The sequence below is a fragment of the Rhinopithecus bieti genome, unplaced genomic scaffold (assembly GCF_001698545.2).
Source record: "Rhinopithecus bieti isolate Rb0 unplaced genomic scaffold, ASM169854v2 scaffold_40368, whole genome shotgun sequence".
Classification (NCBI taxonomy): domain Eukaryota; kingdom Metazoa; phylum Chordata; class Mammalia; order Primates; family Cercopithecidae; genus Rhinopithecus; species Rhinopithecus bieti.
In genome coordinates this window covers 3,758,084-3,773,347 of record NW_016817546.1, presented here as the reverse complement: position 1 = coordinate 3,773,347, position 15,264 = coordinate 3,758,084, and the positions used below count along the sequence as shown (strand labels likewise).

At 47.8% G+C, this 15,264-nt stretch overlaps 1 protein-coding gene across 1 annotated transcript in view; it reads right to left on the bottom strand.

Annotated features, from left to right (window-relative positions):
• NPHP4 (nephrocystin 4) overlaps positions 1-15,264 on the bottom strand; it is a 142,652-nt gene that overhangs the window by 76,342 nt on the left and 51,046 nt on the right. The window contains exon 10 of the mRNA XM_017856029.1: positions 2,775-2,957. Within this exon, the coding sequence (XP_017711518.1) occupies positions 2,775-2,957 (183 nt within the window). The remainder of the gene's footprint in view (positions 1-2,774; positions 2,958-15,264) is intronic.

The window sequence follows — 15,264 nt, the reverse complement described above, 5'->3', positions numbered from 1 at the left end:
ACCCCCTCTTAAAAAAAAAAAAAAAAAAAAAAAAAATGTCTTTTCTCTACAAGCTGTATTTTCCAGGTTCTTTGTATGACAATTAATTTTAGAGCATGTCATAGACACTTTGAACATTAGATTATAGAGTCTCATTTAAATCCTGTGAAGAATGCTGGTAGTTTTATTTAGGTAGGAATTGACCCAGTTGAGTTCAGGACACAGTTTCTGACCAGCATCCTGTAAGCTGTGGTTTCAATGTCAGTTTCATTTTCAAAACCTGTGCAGTTCTTCAGATCTCTCCTGCATGTGGCTCCACGCAGCAGGCAGCTCTGGGACTGGGAAGTAGTCAACCCCACAGTCTCAAAGTCTTTGGTATGCCATTCAGGGTCAGACCCACACATGTGCAGCTTCCAGGTGAACCCAGGGTTTTGTAAACAACCTTACAGGGCCACTTCCCCAGCTCCTCCCTCAGTGATCTCGCTAGTATTTTCCAGTAGAGCCCCCTTTTCAATCCTCCAACCAGCTCTGCTGCCCCCTGCAACACTGCCTGAATCCAAGGCCAAGCAGTAGGAAGACAGAGTGCTTTAAAGATGGACAGAAATGTATAAAGGAGCTAAAATTTTCATCCGTCATTATGAGAATTCAGTATATAATGTCTAAAATTGTAAATTAAGAAATAGCAGCAGAAGCCTATTATTTAGAAAACAAAGGTAAAGACCATAAGTCATAGCTAAGAGTTGAAAGTGGCTGCCTTTGCAGATATCAATTAAAAAAAAAAAAAAAAAAAAAAAAAAAAAAAAAAGAGGGAGACAATTATTTGCTCAAGGGAAAAGGGCAGGAGTTGTTTAAGAAAGTAAATAATCATGATGATACATGACTTCATTTCATAGTAAATAATGGTGAAATAAGCACAACAACATAAACTAAAATCTGCTACCCCAAAGTTATGGGCTTTGAATTCTATTTCTATTTTTCTTTGATTAACATCTGCCACTCCTACTCATGGGATCTGGGATGTTTTTTCTTAGAGTATATGTAGGTACTCAATAAAAGTTCACTGAGTGATGAATGACTGAATGAGATAAAGAAGAGGCTGGTGCAGTGGCAGAGATAGGCACACCTAGGTTTCCAACTGACCCGACTTGAGAGGGGCTGGCACCACTATGCAGGAAATACAGGCAGAAGCAGAGGAGTGCCTTCGCAGGGCAGGAAAGTGAGTCAAGTTTGTGACCAAGGTTAGTTCACTGCTTTGGTTAATTATATCACTTTAGAGTAGTGGCCCTCAACCAGGGGCAATTTTACCCCCCAGGAAACATCTGGCACTGTCTGTGGACTTTCAGGGCTCTCACAACTGGGGGGATGCTGCTGGCACCCAGGGAACAGAGGCCGGGAGCGCTGCTCAACATCCTCTAGTGCACAGGACGGCATCACACCAAGAATTATCTGGCCCAAATGTCAACAGAGCTGAGGTCAAAAACTCCTGATTTGGAAGTGGGACTCCTTGTGGAAAATGGCGGAACTTGATACATTCGTATCCTTAAGATAGTAAACCTTCAAAACATCCATGCCCCAATATAGTTTACAGGCTTAAAAATTAAGGGCAATGTGGTGGCATGATAGAGCTAAAAGTAAACAGAAGAAATATTTATTTGTATACCTACCCAACGGGGGGAGAGGGAGGGGAGAGAGGAGACAAGGAGAGACGGGAGGACGTGGGAGTGGCGGGCAGGGGAAGACGGGAACGGCTTCAGGATTTCTAAGCAATTTTATAATAAGCGCTCAAACCAAACCACGCAGGAGTGCAGCCAAATATGGTCCCATCGGGAGAGACATTCCTTATGGGAGGAAAAGCTGCACAATCAGCTGTTCTCTTATTCAGGTCCCCCAAGCATTATCCAAATCATCAGTAACAACACTGAACACATTATCTGTCACTGGAGTCAGCACAGAGGTGACAAACTGAAATAACATGCACAGTCCTTTTATCTTAGAAAAATGAGGCACCTGAGTTCTAAAAAGCTCCTGCTTGCACTGCTGAAATGGACATGTTTTAGAATGTGAGGGAAGACCAAACAGTGCACCCAAGCAGAAACTCTGCCACACCTCAGAGAGCCCGATGGACTCCAGCATCTGCCAGAGCAGGGTTTCGCACTGTGTCTGTGGTGCCCTGGGTCACCACTAACCATCCTCCACCACCACCACTGGGGCCAAGGAGACTGAGGATGAGACCCTCACACACACTTCAACCCACTCTGCTCAACTGTTTTTTGCTTTCTTAATTGGGGTGCCAAGAACATTTCATTTCAGAATTTTTTTTAAAAACCTGAGAATCTCTGCTGTGGTCCTACCCCTTTGTACACAACCGAGGTGCAACAAGCATTAGTGATAAGTCACAAAGATAAGCCAGGGCTAGAAACCAGAACTGGCTCCCACCACAGCACTCATCCACCAAAAAACCTACTGGTAAAGACCACACAAGACCCCAGCTCCAATGCTCCAAATGCGCATGCCACAGAAGTGAATCTCGCTGCAAAGTGTGTACACATCAGCTGGAGGTTCACCAAGTCATCCCAGGAAATCAGTATGTGAACAGGGATAAAACCCAGGGTAAAACTGGTCTTATGAGGTTTACATAAAAACGTCATACTAATCTTTCTAAAGGCATACCCACGACATGAAAAAAATTCTGTAAATGAAACATCTGCAAACATATTTGTGAACTTTTGCTTTTGAAAATGAATGAACTTGCTAGAAGCTCACCAGAGATGCATAAGAAAGACCTAATAATTTACCTCTTCAGAGCTCATGCTGGCTGAGGGTACCTTGTAGACCAGACAGTGTGAGGGGTTGGGCTGGATCCCGCCCTGCAGAGGCAGGGTCACCCTTCCAGAATCGGCTTCCAGCAAGGGGTTCCAAACAGCCCAGCGGACCATGTGCATGCACGCCAGGTTGGACAGAGAGGTGACCGAAGCTGCCTAGAATTAAAACAAAGCACATCGGTTTATGAGTTATCACAGAAGCCACCTGGAGAGGGGAAATCAACAGTGCTTTCACGTGTAGAATTCAACTAGAGCTCAGTGTAGCAAGGGGCAGGGATCGTCAGTTGCATTTTATAAAAGGAACTGGGGCAGGAGGAGGACGTGGCATCCAGTCAGACAGCAGGACGCGGATAGTCTTCAGTTACGTGACCCCACCAACCCAACCAGGACTCCTGCCCACCCATGAGTCTCCTTTTCTGGCCCAAGGTAGTGATGGCTTCCCCCTTAGAGAACACCAACGTTTTATGACCCCCTGTTCCCATAAGGATCTTTCCATAGGTTTGTAAACACTCTGTACCTTGCCAACAACAACTCAAATCCATCAGGAAAATACTAAGAACAGCACTTTGAATTCCCCATCAGAAACTTGATAAAATAATGAAGAACGCACATGTATATTCAATTCAGCGTTATTAGCACACATTTTCTCCACAAAGCTCCAGCTTCCAATAGAACATTTCATATCTGTAGCTTTCATGAAATTGGGAAATGGATCAGGTCAAACTCCAGGCATTGTTCCTTCTTTCTCCTTCTCCATGGCTGGCCAAATGGAAGGAATGAGGACACTACGAAAACCCTTGGGTTACAACCACATTAAAGTCATTTTCACAAACATGATTTCAGGGCTTGACTGAGTAAAGAGTTTTAAAATTACCAATTTTCATCCATTTACTTAAAAAGAAGTAGGACTGAAACTGAACTGGTCTTTTTTCAGACCCCAAAGTCCAGCAGAGCCACCTTGTTGAAGAGGACTCCAGAGCTGCTCGGCTCTGACCAAGGCCCTGCCGGCAGATCCTGCAGGCCCCCGTGGTAGGTGGAGCATACTTAAGTCACCAGGAAGGCCGATCAGCCACAGACCCATGCGGTACAGGCAACAGCGGGTCCAACCAGGAGCCCCAGTTACAGCTCTTTCCACTCCTAAGATCACAGCTGCACTGACCAGTGAGTACTGCGGAGCGCTGCCTCGACGAGAGCCACTGGAACAGCCCAGAGGAAGGAGGGGCAGCTGTCTACTCCCACCTGGGACTTCCAGCCTCAGTGTCCCATGCACAGCAGAAACAGCCCCCAAGCAGGAGGTGGTGACTGGACCATGAGCACAATGCTCCACTTCCTACAATGCTCCACCTCCTACAGTGCTCCACCTCCTACAGTGCTCTACCTCTTAACCTCCTATAGTGCTCCACCTCCTACAGTGTTCCACTTCCTACAATGCTCCACCTCCTAACCTCCTACAGTGCTCCACCTCCTACCGTGCTCCACCTCTTAACCTCCTATAGTGCTCCACCTCCTACAGTGTTCCACTTCCTACAATGCTCCACCTCCTAACCTCCTACAGTGCTCCACCTCCTACAGTGCTCCATCTCCTCACCTAACCTCCTACAGTGCTCCACCTCCTAACCTACAATGCTCTACCTCCTACAGTGCTCCACCTCCTACCGTGCTCCACTTCCTGCAGTGCTCCACTTCCTACGGCTTCCCCCCGGCCCTGGTTAACAGAGACAGCTGCACCCTTCAGGGGTGATGAAAGTAAAATGGGGTGGCTCCCCACTGCTCCCAGTCCTGGGTTTGGCTAAGGCAGCCAAGGGCATCCCTCTTAACAATGCTGCCTGAGGGCATGAACCCAGGCAGCATCGCAAACACAGCCATGGTCACAACGAAGGGGTGGCCTGGAAGGAGGACACGTCCCACTCTTGGTAATGAATGGACGCCCATGCCCTGCCTAGAATGGGTAGAGCACAGCTTCCACCAGGAACAGAGACGCCCAGGGGATCCGCGAATTTGCGCTGCCCCAAGAGCCAAAGAGGACGCAAGACTCCAATGGTGGTGGCCAGGAATCCTAAGGGATTTTGCTTAATTGGCTGGACATGCCAGTAGGGAACAGCCACACCAGTGTCACTGCCCAGACTGCAGTCAGGTCCCACACAGATCCCCACATGTATGTGTGCACACAAGGCCTCTGAAATCCAGACACAGACGGCCCCGTGGTCTATACTGGGCTAAACCACAGTCAAGTTCATACACAGGCAGATTTGAATACAAAAATGAAAACAGTTCTTGTTTCTCCCAAGTCAGCCTATTCCAGACTGTTCCTGCCAGATGATATCTCGTCCTGTTATATCCTAAAAATTCAGAATCTGCATCTTGTTTTGCATTAATCTCTTTTCCCATCATAATCGGACCTCAAACCATCCACTTCTGCAGAGCCCTTTGCTGCAGCTAAATTCTAGATCGTGCGCCAGGATACTGCCACGTGCATGCCCCTGTCACAGGGTGAGCAGGGATTTGGGTGGTCCCTGGCAATTCAATGAGAAAACACCCACACTATGGAGAGGACACAGAAAGAATCAGAAAAGTAAGAAATGGAAGCATATGACTCTAAGCCACACTTTCAACATTTGCCAAATACAAAAACCTCTTCCTGTTCCCCATCCAGTTAGCTGACGACAGATTATAAAACAGTGCTGAGCAACTAGAGCATACCAATGACATGGTGATTCTAACTCCACTGCTTTTTAAAAATCAAATTTACAGCCAGGCGCAGTGGTTCACGCCCGTAATCCTAGCACTTTGGCAGGCCGAGGCAGATGCATCACCTGAGGTCAGGAGTTCAAGACCACCCTGGCTGACATGGGGAAATCCCATCTCTACTAAAAATACAAAAATCAGCTGGGCATGGTGGCCGGCACCTGTAATCCCAGCTACTCGGGAGGCTGAGGCAGGAGAATCGCTTGAACCTAGAAGGTGAAGGTTGCAGGGAGCCGAGATCACACCACCGCACTCCAGCCTGGGCAATAGTGAGACTCGGTCACAACAACAACAAAAAAAATCAAATTACTGTAAATGTATTAGGAAAACTTGTCACTATAAGGATTCAACAATGTCCAGACTATTTTTGTAAATAGTTATCATCATAAAATACAGAAGTTTATTATTACAGGATCAAAAAGAAAATAAAGTAAAATATGTAGCCACATTTTCATGCTATCTGTACAACTTCTAATTTTCAACTTAGGTGATTCCAATATCTAATTTTCCAATTTCATAGTTCTTTTCGGTTCTCCATCAATAGATGATCTCCTCTGTGCAGAGTATCTGTCAGTTACATAAACATCCATTTTTCCTTACTTTTCTGTTTAACAGCTTTAGTAACAACAACAACAAAATGTGTGGAGCGAGTTATTGATCACTCTTTCTGAGACCTCAACAGGCTAGTGGGGGCCTGGTGGGAAGCCAGTCGCCATGTATTTGCCCATACTTGCTCACTGCCAGCCCACAGAGGGACCCGCAGACAGGAACTGCCCGAAAACCGTCTGGCTCTGCAGAGAAGGCCAAGCACACAAGCAGAGCGAGAGTGACTCTAACACGCTCCTACTGTCAGTAGATTCTAGTGCTTGAGATGACATCAGCTACTTCATCATTTCTTTTCCTGCCCAACTTGGGTCTGAAGTCACACAAACTGAAAAGAAAAAAAAAGCCCCAAATATACCGAATTGCTCCCATTTAGACTTTTTAAGTATAACAGCACAAAATACACAAATACAAATACACAAAAGACAAAATACACAATACACAAAAGACAAATGAGGAATACACTTGGATTATGAGTCAGGTTTTGTCGTGGAACAGAAATGACACACACCTGCACTTACCACGCAAAGCCGCTCACACAAAACAGGCCCTTGGCCTTTGGAAATGCTACAAACCAGAGTCCCTGTGGTGGGCTCCATGTGTCCTCCAAAAAGATGCTCTCAGCCTAATCCCCGGAACCTGTAGCTGTGGCTTTACTGGAAACAAGGGTCTCTGCGGATGTGATTAGTTACAGTGTTATGGGATGAGATCATCCTTCATTATCTAGACTGGCCCTAACTCCAATGGCAAGCATCCCTGTAGGAGCAGGGGAGAGACAGACCAGACACAGAGACAGACACAGAGGGAGACACAGAGAAGAGGCCACATGACGAGGGGGCAGAGAACGGAGTGATGTGGCCACAAGCCAAGGACAGCTAGGAGCCCCAAAACCCACAAGAGGCAGGGAGGCCCCATCCCCCAGAACCTCCTGAGGAACTCAGTCCTGCCACACCTGGGGTTTCCTCGGAAGGAGCTCGGCCTGCCACACCTGGGCTTTGCCTGAGGATGAGCTCGGCCTGCCACACCTGGGCTTTGCCTGAGGGGGACCTCGACCCTGCCACACCTGGGGTTTCCTGAGGAGGACCTCGGCCCTGCCACACTGGCGTTTCCTGGGGAGGAGCTGGGCTCCATCACACCTGGGGTTTCTTGAGGAGGACCTTGACCCTGCCACACCTGGGGTTTCCTGAGGAGGGGCTGGGCCCCGCCACACCTGGGATTTCCTGGGGAGGAACTTAGCCTTACCATACCTGGGGTTTGCCAGCAGAGCAGATTGTGGACTGTGGCCTCAGAGCTGTGAGAGCACACATTTCCATTGCTTTGAGCTGTGGAGGGTGTGATGCTTTGTTACAGAAGCCACTGGAAAGTCATACAGGCCCTTAATGGTTTCTGTCCTCAGATCAACCTGAACTCACTTAGATGAAGGTGAAAACGTTGCATTCCTTCACGAGCTTCATTTTCTTTAGATTTTCAGTGAGACCTTTTCACTCCTGCCTGGGCACCCAGCCTTGGGCCCTGGGCCCGGTTCTGCTGGGACCTCCAGCCCCAGGGACCGGGAATGCACAGTGAAGGGGATGGTGGCCGCTCTCTGGGTAATGACAGGGTGGGGTCCGCGCCAAGCAGCGCACTCACGCTCCACTGCCTCAAGGACTTATCCAGATAGAGAGCTGGGCCCAGGGGAACCACCGCCTCGATGGAGGTCACATGTGGCACTTGGCTGAGGACAAATTTTAAAAAGACAAACTACTGCGTCAAAACATCTCTGAATGTTCCTAGTATCACACAAATCACAGAGGACAGAAAGAAAAGAGAGAGAGAAATGTAGGTCTACAATTACATCTGAATGTTCCTAGTATCACACAAATCACAGAGGACAGAAAGAAAAGAGAGAGAGATGTAGGTCTACAATTACACAGACGAAGAAGACGGAGGTCTAAGGTAAGCGTGAAGAAAGCGGCTCAGGCCCTGGGCTGGGCACACACACAGTCACGCTCACGTGGTGTGAGAGCCACAGCAGGGCCGGGGCTGACCCCTCGCAGGCACCATCCACCCAGTGCACCAGCTCCCGCCCTGTGAAATGACCACCACACAGGCACAGGAAACAAAGCAACCAGCCGCACATGGTGGAAGGCAAAGACCCAGGAGTATCCTTGGAGGTGGAGCCAGGTGTCCCCCAGCAGCATGATGGGCAGGGCACGCAGGCGACAGGCGGCTCTGGAACTCGGAGCTCAGGCCACGGGCTGAGGGCAAGTCCTTCCTGATGGCTCGCTCGCTGGCCGGCATTCTCCCTGAAGGACACACAGCTCCTGGCCCTTGAGGCGAACTTCACAAGGCCTGGGAGACTGAGCCCCACCAGGTGAAGAGCTGGGCGGGGCGGCAGGCAGCCAGGCCGGCATTGGTGCCTCTCCCTCCTGGCTGAGCAGCAGGAAGAACCTGCTCAGAGGAGCCCAGAGGTCACAACAGGAGCACAGCCACTACCAGCAACAGCGGAGGTTCACAAGCCAGATGCCATCAACCAGAAGTTACACAGTCCTCAAATCCGATCCAGTACATGCAGAACTGAGTCCAAACGAGACGGACAGCAAACCCGGCAGTGGCTCCCATGCACTCCTGGGGGAGAGGAAACCTAACCACAGGCGGTTAAAGTCACCTCCTCCACCCCTCTATGACACAGGCCGTGCGCTGTCATCTCAAAGCAGAGTGAAATTTAACCCTTTTCCCATTTAGAAAAACAAAGCGCAGCTGGCTGCCAGCACTCATTTAATTTTACACAAACATGCTCTCTGAGGCTGAAGCAAATCTGACTGATTTTCAATGTGAAAATAAAATATAAAAACTGTTCTTGGAATTATTTCTAAACAGAACTCACATCAGAATCATCTGAATCATCAGAATCGTCTATTTGGGAAAAATCAAGATTCATCAAACGAATCTTTGGCCAAAAACTGTTCGAGAACGATGCTAACACTACGTGTAGGAATGCTACATTTTCTAGGATTTGACATTTTCAGTGACGGAAAATTACTGTATCTTGTACATGGAAATACCACTACTAAAAACATAATGCTATAAATAGAATGATGTCTTTTGTTTCCAAAGTCAATATACCAGAGTGACGCGAAAATAATAATAAAAGTGAGATACTTCACGGCAAAGCTGCCTCAGGATAAACACTGTAGCCACAAGTGCCCCCAGTATTCTCGGGGCAAACTGGAAAAGGGTTAATAGGTAACATTTTCATTTTATTCTACTGAGTGAAATAATCATTTTTAAAAATATAAATGAGTAACAAAAAAACTGCAGTATGGTTTTAAAGAAATTTAAATAACCTGGTGGAACTCTTCACACAAGGTAATGGGTTCATAAAGCCTTGGTCCTCTGCAAAACAAGCATCAACTTGACAATGACTAAAAGAACCAATGGCAAAACTGTCATGCATTCGGAGCCATGACCTGGGTTGGGCAGGTGTGAAGCTCCCTGCCCTCTGGAGCAAGTCTGGGGCCCAGCGACTGGCACACGGGCACCGCAAGGCCTGGGTTGGGCAGGTATGCAGCTCTCCGCCATCTGAGCCTAGTCTGGGGCCCGACGGCTGGCACGTGGGCACTGTAGGGCCTCTACTTCTCACCCCAGCTCCACTTCCCTCCCTGCCCTCACTGGGTCTTAAAGAGCCAGTGAACACTGGGCTCAGATTCAGGGCCCAGCAGCCATTGCAGTGGGCACTGCCCTTCCACAAGGCCTGGCTCCAGGAAGCAACCCCCACCTGAACCACACAGTAGGGCCACAGGAAACCCCATTCCCCCATGCCAGTGACTACACCAGGGAAGGGGCTCACGTGAGGCTGGCCCCAGGCCTGCTGTGAGACTGTGTGTCTATGAGCTCAGACTTAGGGAACTTGGGAGCAGGAAGTTTTCTTTCATTACGGGCCACCAGCAGCGGAAGAAGTTAGCCCAACGCTGTCCGCAGCCACACCCCCACCGGGACCCCAGAGCAAAGAAGGAGGGAAGAGGACAACAGAGGATGAGGCAGGGCCAGCAGAGGGATGGGAGAAGAGCTGCCTGCCCTGGAACAGGCAGAAAGCACCCCACATGCAAGAAAAAGTTGGCCAGCTAGACTTAAAATCAGAACTACTGCTCATCAAAAGACAGTGTAACATTTGGGGTGCTATAGTTTGAACATGTCCCCCAAACGGCATGTGTTGGAAATTTAATCCCCAACAAACCAGTGTTGAGAGGTGGGGCCTCATGAGAGGTGGTGAGGCCATGAGGGTGGAGTGAATGGATGACTGCCATTATCTCGGGAATGGGCCTCTTATACAAGGATGAGTTCAGTCACCCTTTCTCTCTCTTACCCTCTCTTTGCCCTTTCGCCAGGGGGTGACACAACAAGAAGGCCCTCACAAGATGCTGGCACCTTGATCTTGGACTTCCCGTCCTCCAGAACCATGCATGAGCCAATAAATTTCTATTCACTATAAATGACCCAGTCTGTGGTATTCAGTTACAGCAGCAGAAAACAGACTAAGACAGGAGCAACCAGGGAATGGGGACACAAATCTCCCCTCTTTACTCCTCATAACTGCAATATGATCTATAATTACCTCAAAATACAAAGTTCAATTTTAAAGATAGCATGTGGCATATAATAAGAGCTCTATACAACGCTAGTAAAATTGTTTAAATAATAATGACTGTCCAAAAAAACAAAATAAAAACACAGTGCTAATTTAGACAATATAATGAGAGAAAACATCCCATTTACAACAGCAGCACAAAAAATTAAATACTTATGAAAAAATGTCATAAGAATTGTTAAAAATCTACATTTTAAAACTTAAAAACATTTTTGAAATCATTGCTGAAAGACACAAAAATAGACTTGAACAAATGGAAAGACATCCTTGTCTTGCTTAGGGCAACTAAACATCCTTGAGTCGTAAAATTCTCTCTAAATTCAATCATAAATTTACTGCAATCCCAATTTTTAAAATGCCAATCAGCATTTTTTGGAGCTAGACCTCTTGATACAAAAGTTCATCCAGAAAAATAAACATGCAAGAAAAGCTAGAAAAGCAAGGGAAAGAAGAACCGTAAGGCTGAACTTGCCTTACCAAATGCTAAAACACACAACAGAGCCCCCAAAATTAAAATGGTATGGCCATGGTATATTAACAGACAGGGCAGTCCATGAAATAAGTAAAAGTCCAGAAACAGATGCACTATCCATAAAGACAGAGTATGTGATAAAGACAACACATTAAGTCACTATGGCAAAGGGGGACTTCTAAGAAAGTGGTAGTGGGATCAGGTGGCCACTGGGAAAAGATAAAATCAGATCCATCCCTCATACCACAAAAAAAAAAAAAGGGGGGGGGGCAGGAGAAACATTGCACAAGGAGAAAACATGGGTGAATTCCTCTATGACTGGGGACAAAGAAAGGCTTTTTCCCTCTGACTTAAAATCCAGATACAATAAAACAAAGAACTTACATATCTTGAGTACATTAGAAGATGTTTTAATGCTTACACAGCCAGAAAAAAATAAAAAGACAAATGACAAAATGAGGAGAAAATATCTGCACTATTTATCACAGATAAAGAGCAAATACCCTTAATATACAAAGAACTTTTAACATGTGATGAAAAATGCAAAAACTCTATAGAAAAATGGGCAAAATAAGTTAGAGATGAGGATGAACCTGAAGCATCTTGTGAAGCCAGAAAGTACTCAAACACCAAACAGGATGGAGGATGCCACAGGACACAGGGGCCAGCCTCAAGGACTCCATCTGGACAAATCTGGGACAATTTGAATGCCAAAATAATGAGGAGCAGTGACTTTAAAAACAGGGATCCCTGAGTCCACACCCATGTGTGCTTGATGGACGAGTCAACCATCTACCCACCAGTGGGGGCGGGGCGGGGGGGGCCTGTGGATGGGAGGTGCCGTGCCAGCTGCAGGCCTGTGGGAAGGGTGGGCTGGGGCTCCTCCTCCTGCAGGAAGCATAAACGACGCCAACCCAAGGGGGACAATCGGATGAGCAGCAGATACACACGTGGTCTCAGAGACTCCCCACAGATCACTTACTAGCTGCAAGGAGGAAAAAAGGTAACTCTACAGTGGAGATATCACCAAAGATCACCACAACCAACCTTGCCCAGGAAGGACACGTGCACGTCTGGATGTGGAACCCAAGGACAGCCCCTCGCTCACATGGACCACTGCCAGGAAGGCATAACCTGACTCCAACTATGAGGAAGCATCAGATGAACCCAAGGAACGTTCGCGTTAAAATTTTTTTAAAGAAGGGAAACTAGGCCATGCACGGTGGCTCATGCCTGTAATCCCAGCACTTCCGGAGGCCAAGGCTGGCGGATCACAAGGTCAGGATATCGAGACTATCCTGGCTAACACAGTGAAACCCAGTCTCTACTAAAAATACAAAACCTTAGCCAGGTGTGGTGGCAGGCACCTGTAGTTTCAGCTACTAGGGAGGCTAAGGCAGGAGAATCACGTGAACTCAGGAGGCGGAGCTCGAGTGAGCCGAGGTCGCGCCACTGCACTCCAGACTGGGGGACAGAGCGAGACTCTATCTCAAAAAAAAAAAGAAGAAGGGAGACTAAAATATTAAAAATAAAATCATAAAGGACCGAAAAAAAAAAAAAAAGCTGAGGAACTGTTCCAGACTTAAGGAGGCCAAAGAAACACAGAAACCAGACACAAGACAGGATCCTGAGCTGGACAGCACTGGAGGAAAGACCATCAAGGACACGCATGGATCAGTTCAACAGACCTGGAACCTGGAACACGGGCCACTGATTTTGTTCCAAGAACATGAGTTAAAACATAAACAATAAATCAGTCAGATCTTCACCCCTTAGAGATTTGGGGAGAGGGTTATTTTGTCATGTGACCCACAGAAAAGGACTGTATTCACCCCCAGAGGCCCAGGAGGATGCCCGCGTATTCAGACATGAAACGCAGCCAAGACACTGGATCTGGTGATTTTTGCAGGTTTGCCCGTTGCATTTCATGCTCATGTCATAGGGAGTTTGCTCCATCACCCATTCAGTCAGCACACATTTCCGGAGCCCACACTTGCAGGCATACAGCATTTCAAAAGAGGTAGTGCTGTGGCAGTCAAATGAGGTTGCACTGTCCCCAGGATCCTGGGAAGAAAGTGGTCTGGACAGGAGGCACTACTTCTTTGGTAGTTTCTTTAGCTTCTTCACAGCTAACCCAAATATAAATTACAGGAAAAAGGTTCTAGATACTTTGTTTACTAAAAAATGCAAAAATTTAATAGCAGATTAAAATCAATGAGTGTGTCTTTGCAAAACTTTTGTTCCTAGTTTGTTTCCACTGACCACAAAATACTCAGGACCAAAAGGATGCATGCAGACTCCGGTGCCTGGGTGTGTCTTGAACACAGTATTTGTTCCATGTTCTCATCAGCCCAGGTGGCATCCTCCTTCTTCTCTGTGTGTACCATTTACAGATGAATCCTTCCACAAAGGGCCCCCGGACACCATGGCTTTTGCCTCCTGATCTGACGCATGAGGCCAAGTGAAGAAACTGCCAAAAGCCTGGTGCATTTTGGTTCTCCCAGCTTTAGGAGTGTGTGATGAAGGCAGCAGAGCCACAGGGAGAGCAGATCCTCCAGTTAAAGGCAACATGAGGAAGCCACTGCCAGGGAACAACAGACAGGCTGCCTGGCTCATGCAGGAAGACGTCTATCACAAGTCACTTTCCAGGGAAAAGCACACTGCTGGGGTTTGTCCATTTCTGATTAAGTAAAATACTTAAAATATGTATACCCAGGCTGACTGGACGTTTGATGATACTAAGAAATGCAGTCAAGGTTAGGTGTGATGATGGTATTCACAGTGACACTCCAGAGCCCTGTCTTTTGGAGAGACATGGCGAGCCATCTGTAGATGAAAGGATGCGATGTCTAGGATGTGCTCTCCAACAGCCCGGGTGGAACGGGACGGGAGAAAGAGATGAGACATGAGCGGTAAATCGGGGGTTGGAGGTGGGTGCAGGGAGTGCACCACATGCTTCTCCACCGTTAGCTTTGAAATTTCCCATAATAAAAAAGTTTAAAAAAAAAAAACGAAATGGGCATGCCAAAAGGTTTACAGATGGAATAAAATGATGCCTGGAATTTGTTTCAGAATAATTCAAAACGGGTTGTGGGAGAGTATACAGAAGAAGCAGATTGTTGCCCAGGAAGCTGGCAGCCGGGGAAGCTCCGTGGGGCTCATCGTACCAGCCAGCCTGTTCTCAGCTGTGCTTGCAGCTTCCACCATGCAGGATCCTCACCAAAGACAAGGAGGAGGACGCTGCAGCCGGTATGCATGACCACACTGAAAAAATCCCCACCCAGCTGAAGAAGGCTGCTCCAGGAGACGCTGCTGCAGACCGGGTGGCTGAGGTGGGAGGGCCCTGCCATGGCCCGCCCTGGGCCTTCGGAGGGGCACACTGGGTTCCTCTACCACGGCCACCGTCACACAGATGGCCCCGCCATTGTGCCTTTCTCCTCTCATGTCCCGCTCAATTCCAGTTTCACCCGCTGGATGCTTAACCCACTTTCAGTGGTTCTGCACAGCAAGCAATCTGTATGGAAGGTCATTTCACACACTGCAATGTTTCCATTCCAGATTTCACCCAGGAAAGTGCGTTTGATGACAGTAAAGTGGAATCCAGTATTCCCAGTTACAATCCGCCAGCACATCAGAAAGTACCGACGACTGGCCAGGTGCGGTGGCTCATGCCTGGAATCCCAGCACTTTGGGAGGCCAAGGAGGGCAGATCACTTGAGGTCAGGAGTCTGAGACCTGCCTGGCCAACATGGGAAAACCCCATCTCTACTAAAAATACAAAAATTAGCCAGGCTTGGTGATGCGTGCCTGTAATCCCAGCTACTCAGGAGACTGAGGCAGGAGAATCACTTGAACCCGGGAGGCAGAGGTTGCAGTGAGCTGAGATTGCGCCACTGAGGGGCGAGAGAGTGAGACTCTGTCTTGGGAAGCGAAGGGGAGGGGAGGTGACAGGACAGGAGGGGAGAGGAGGGGAGGGGAGGCGAGGGGAGGTGCGGAGAGAGGAGGAGGATGGGGAG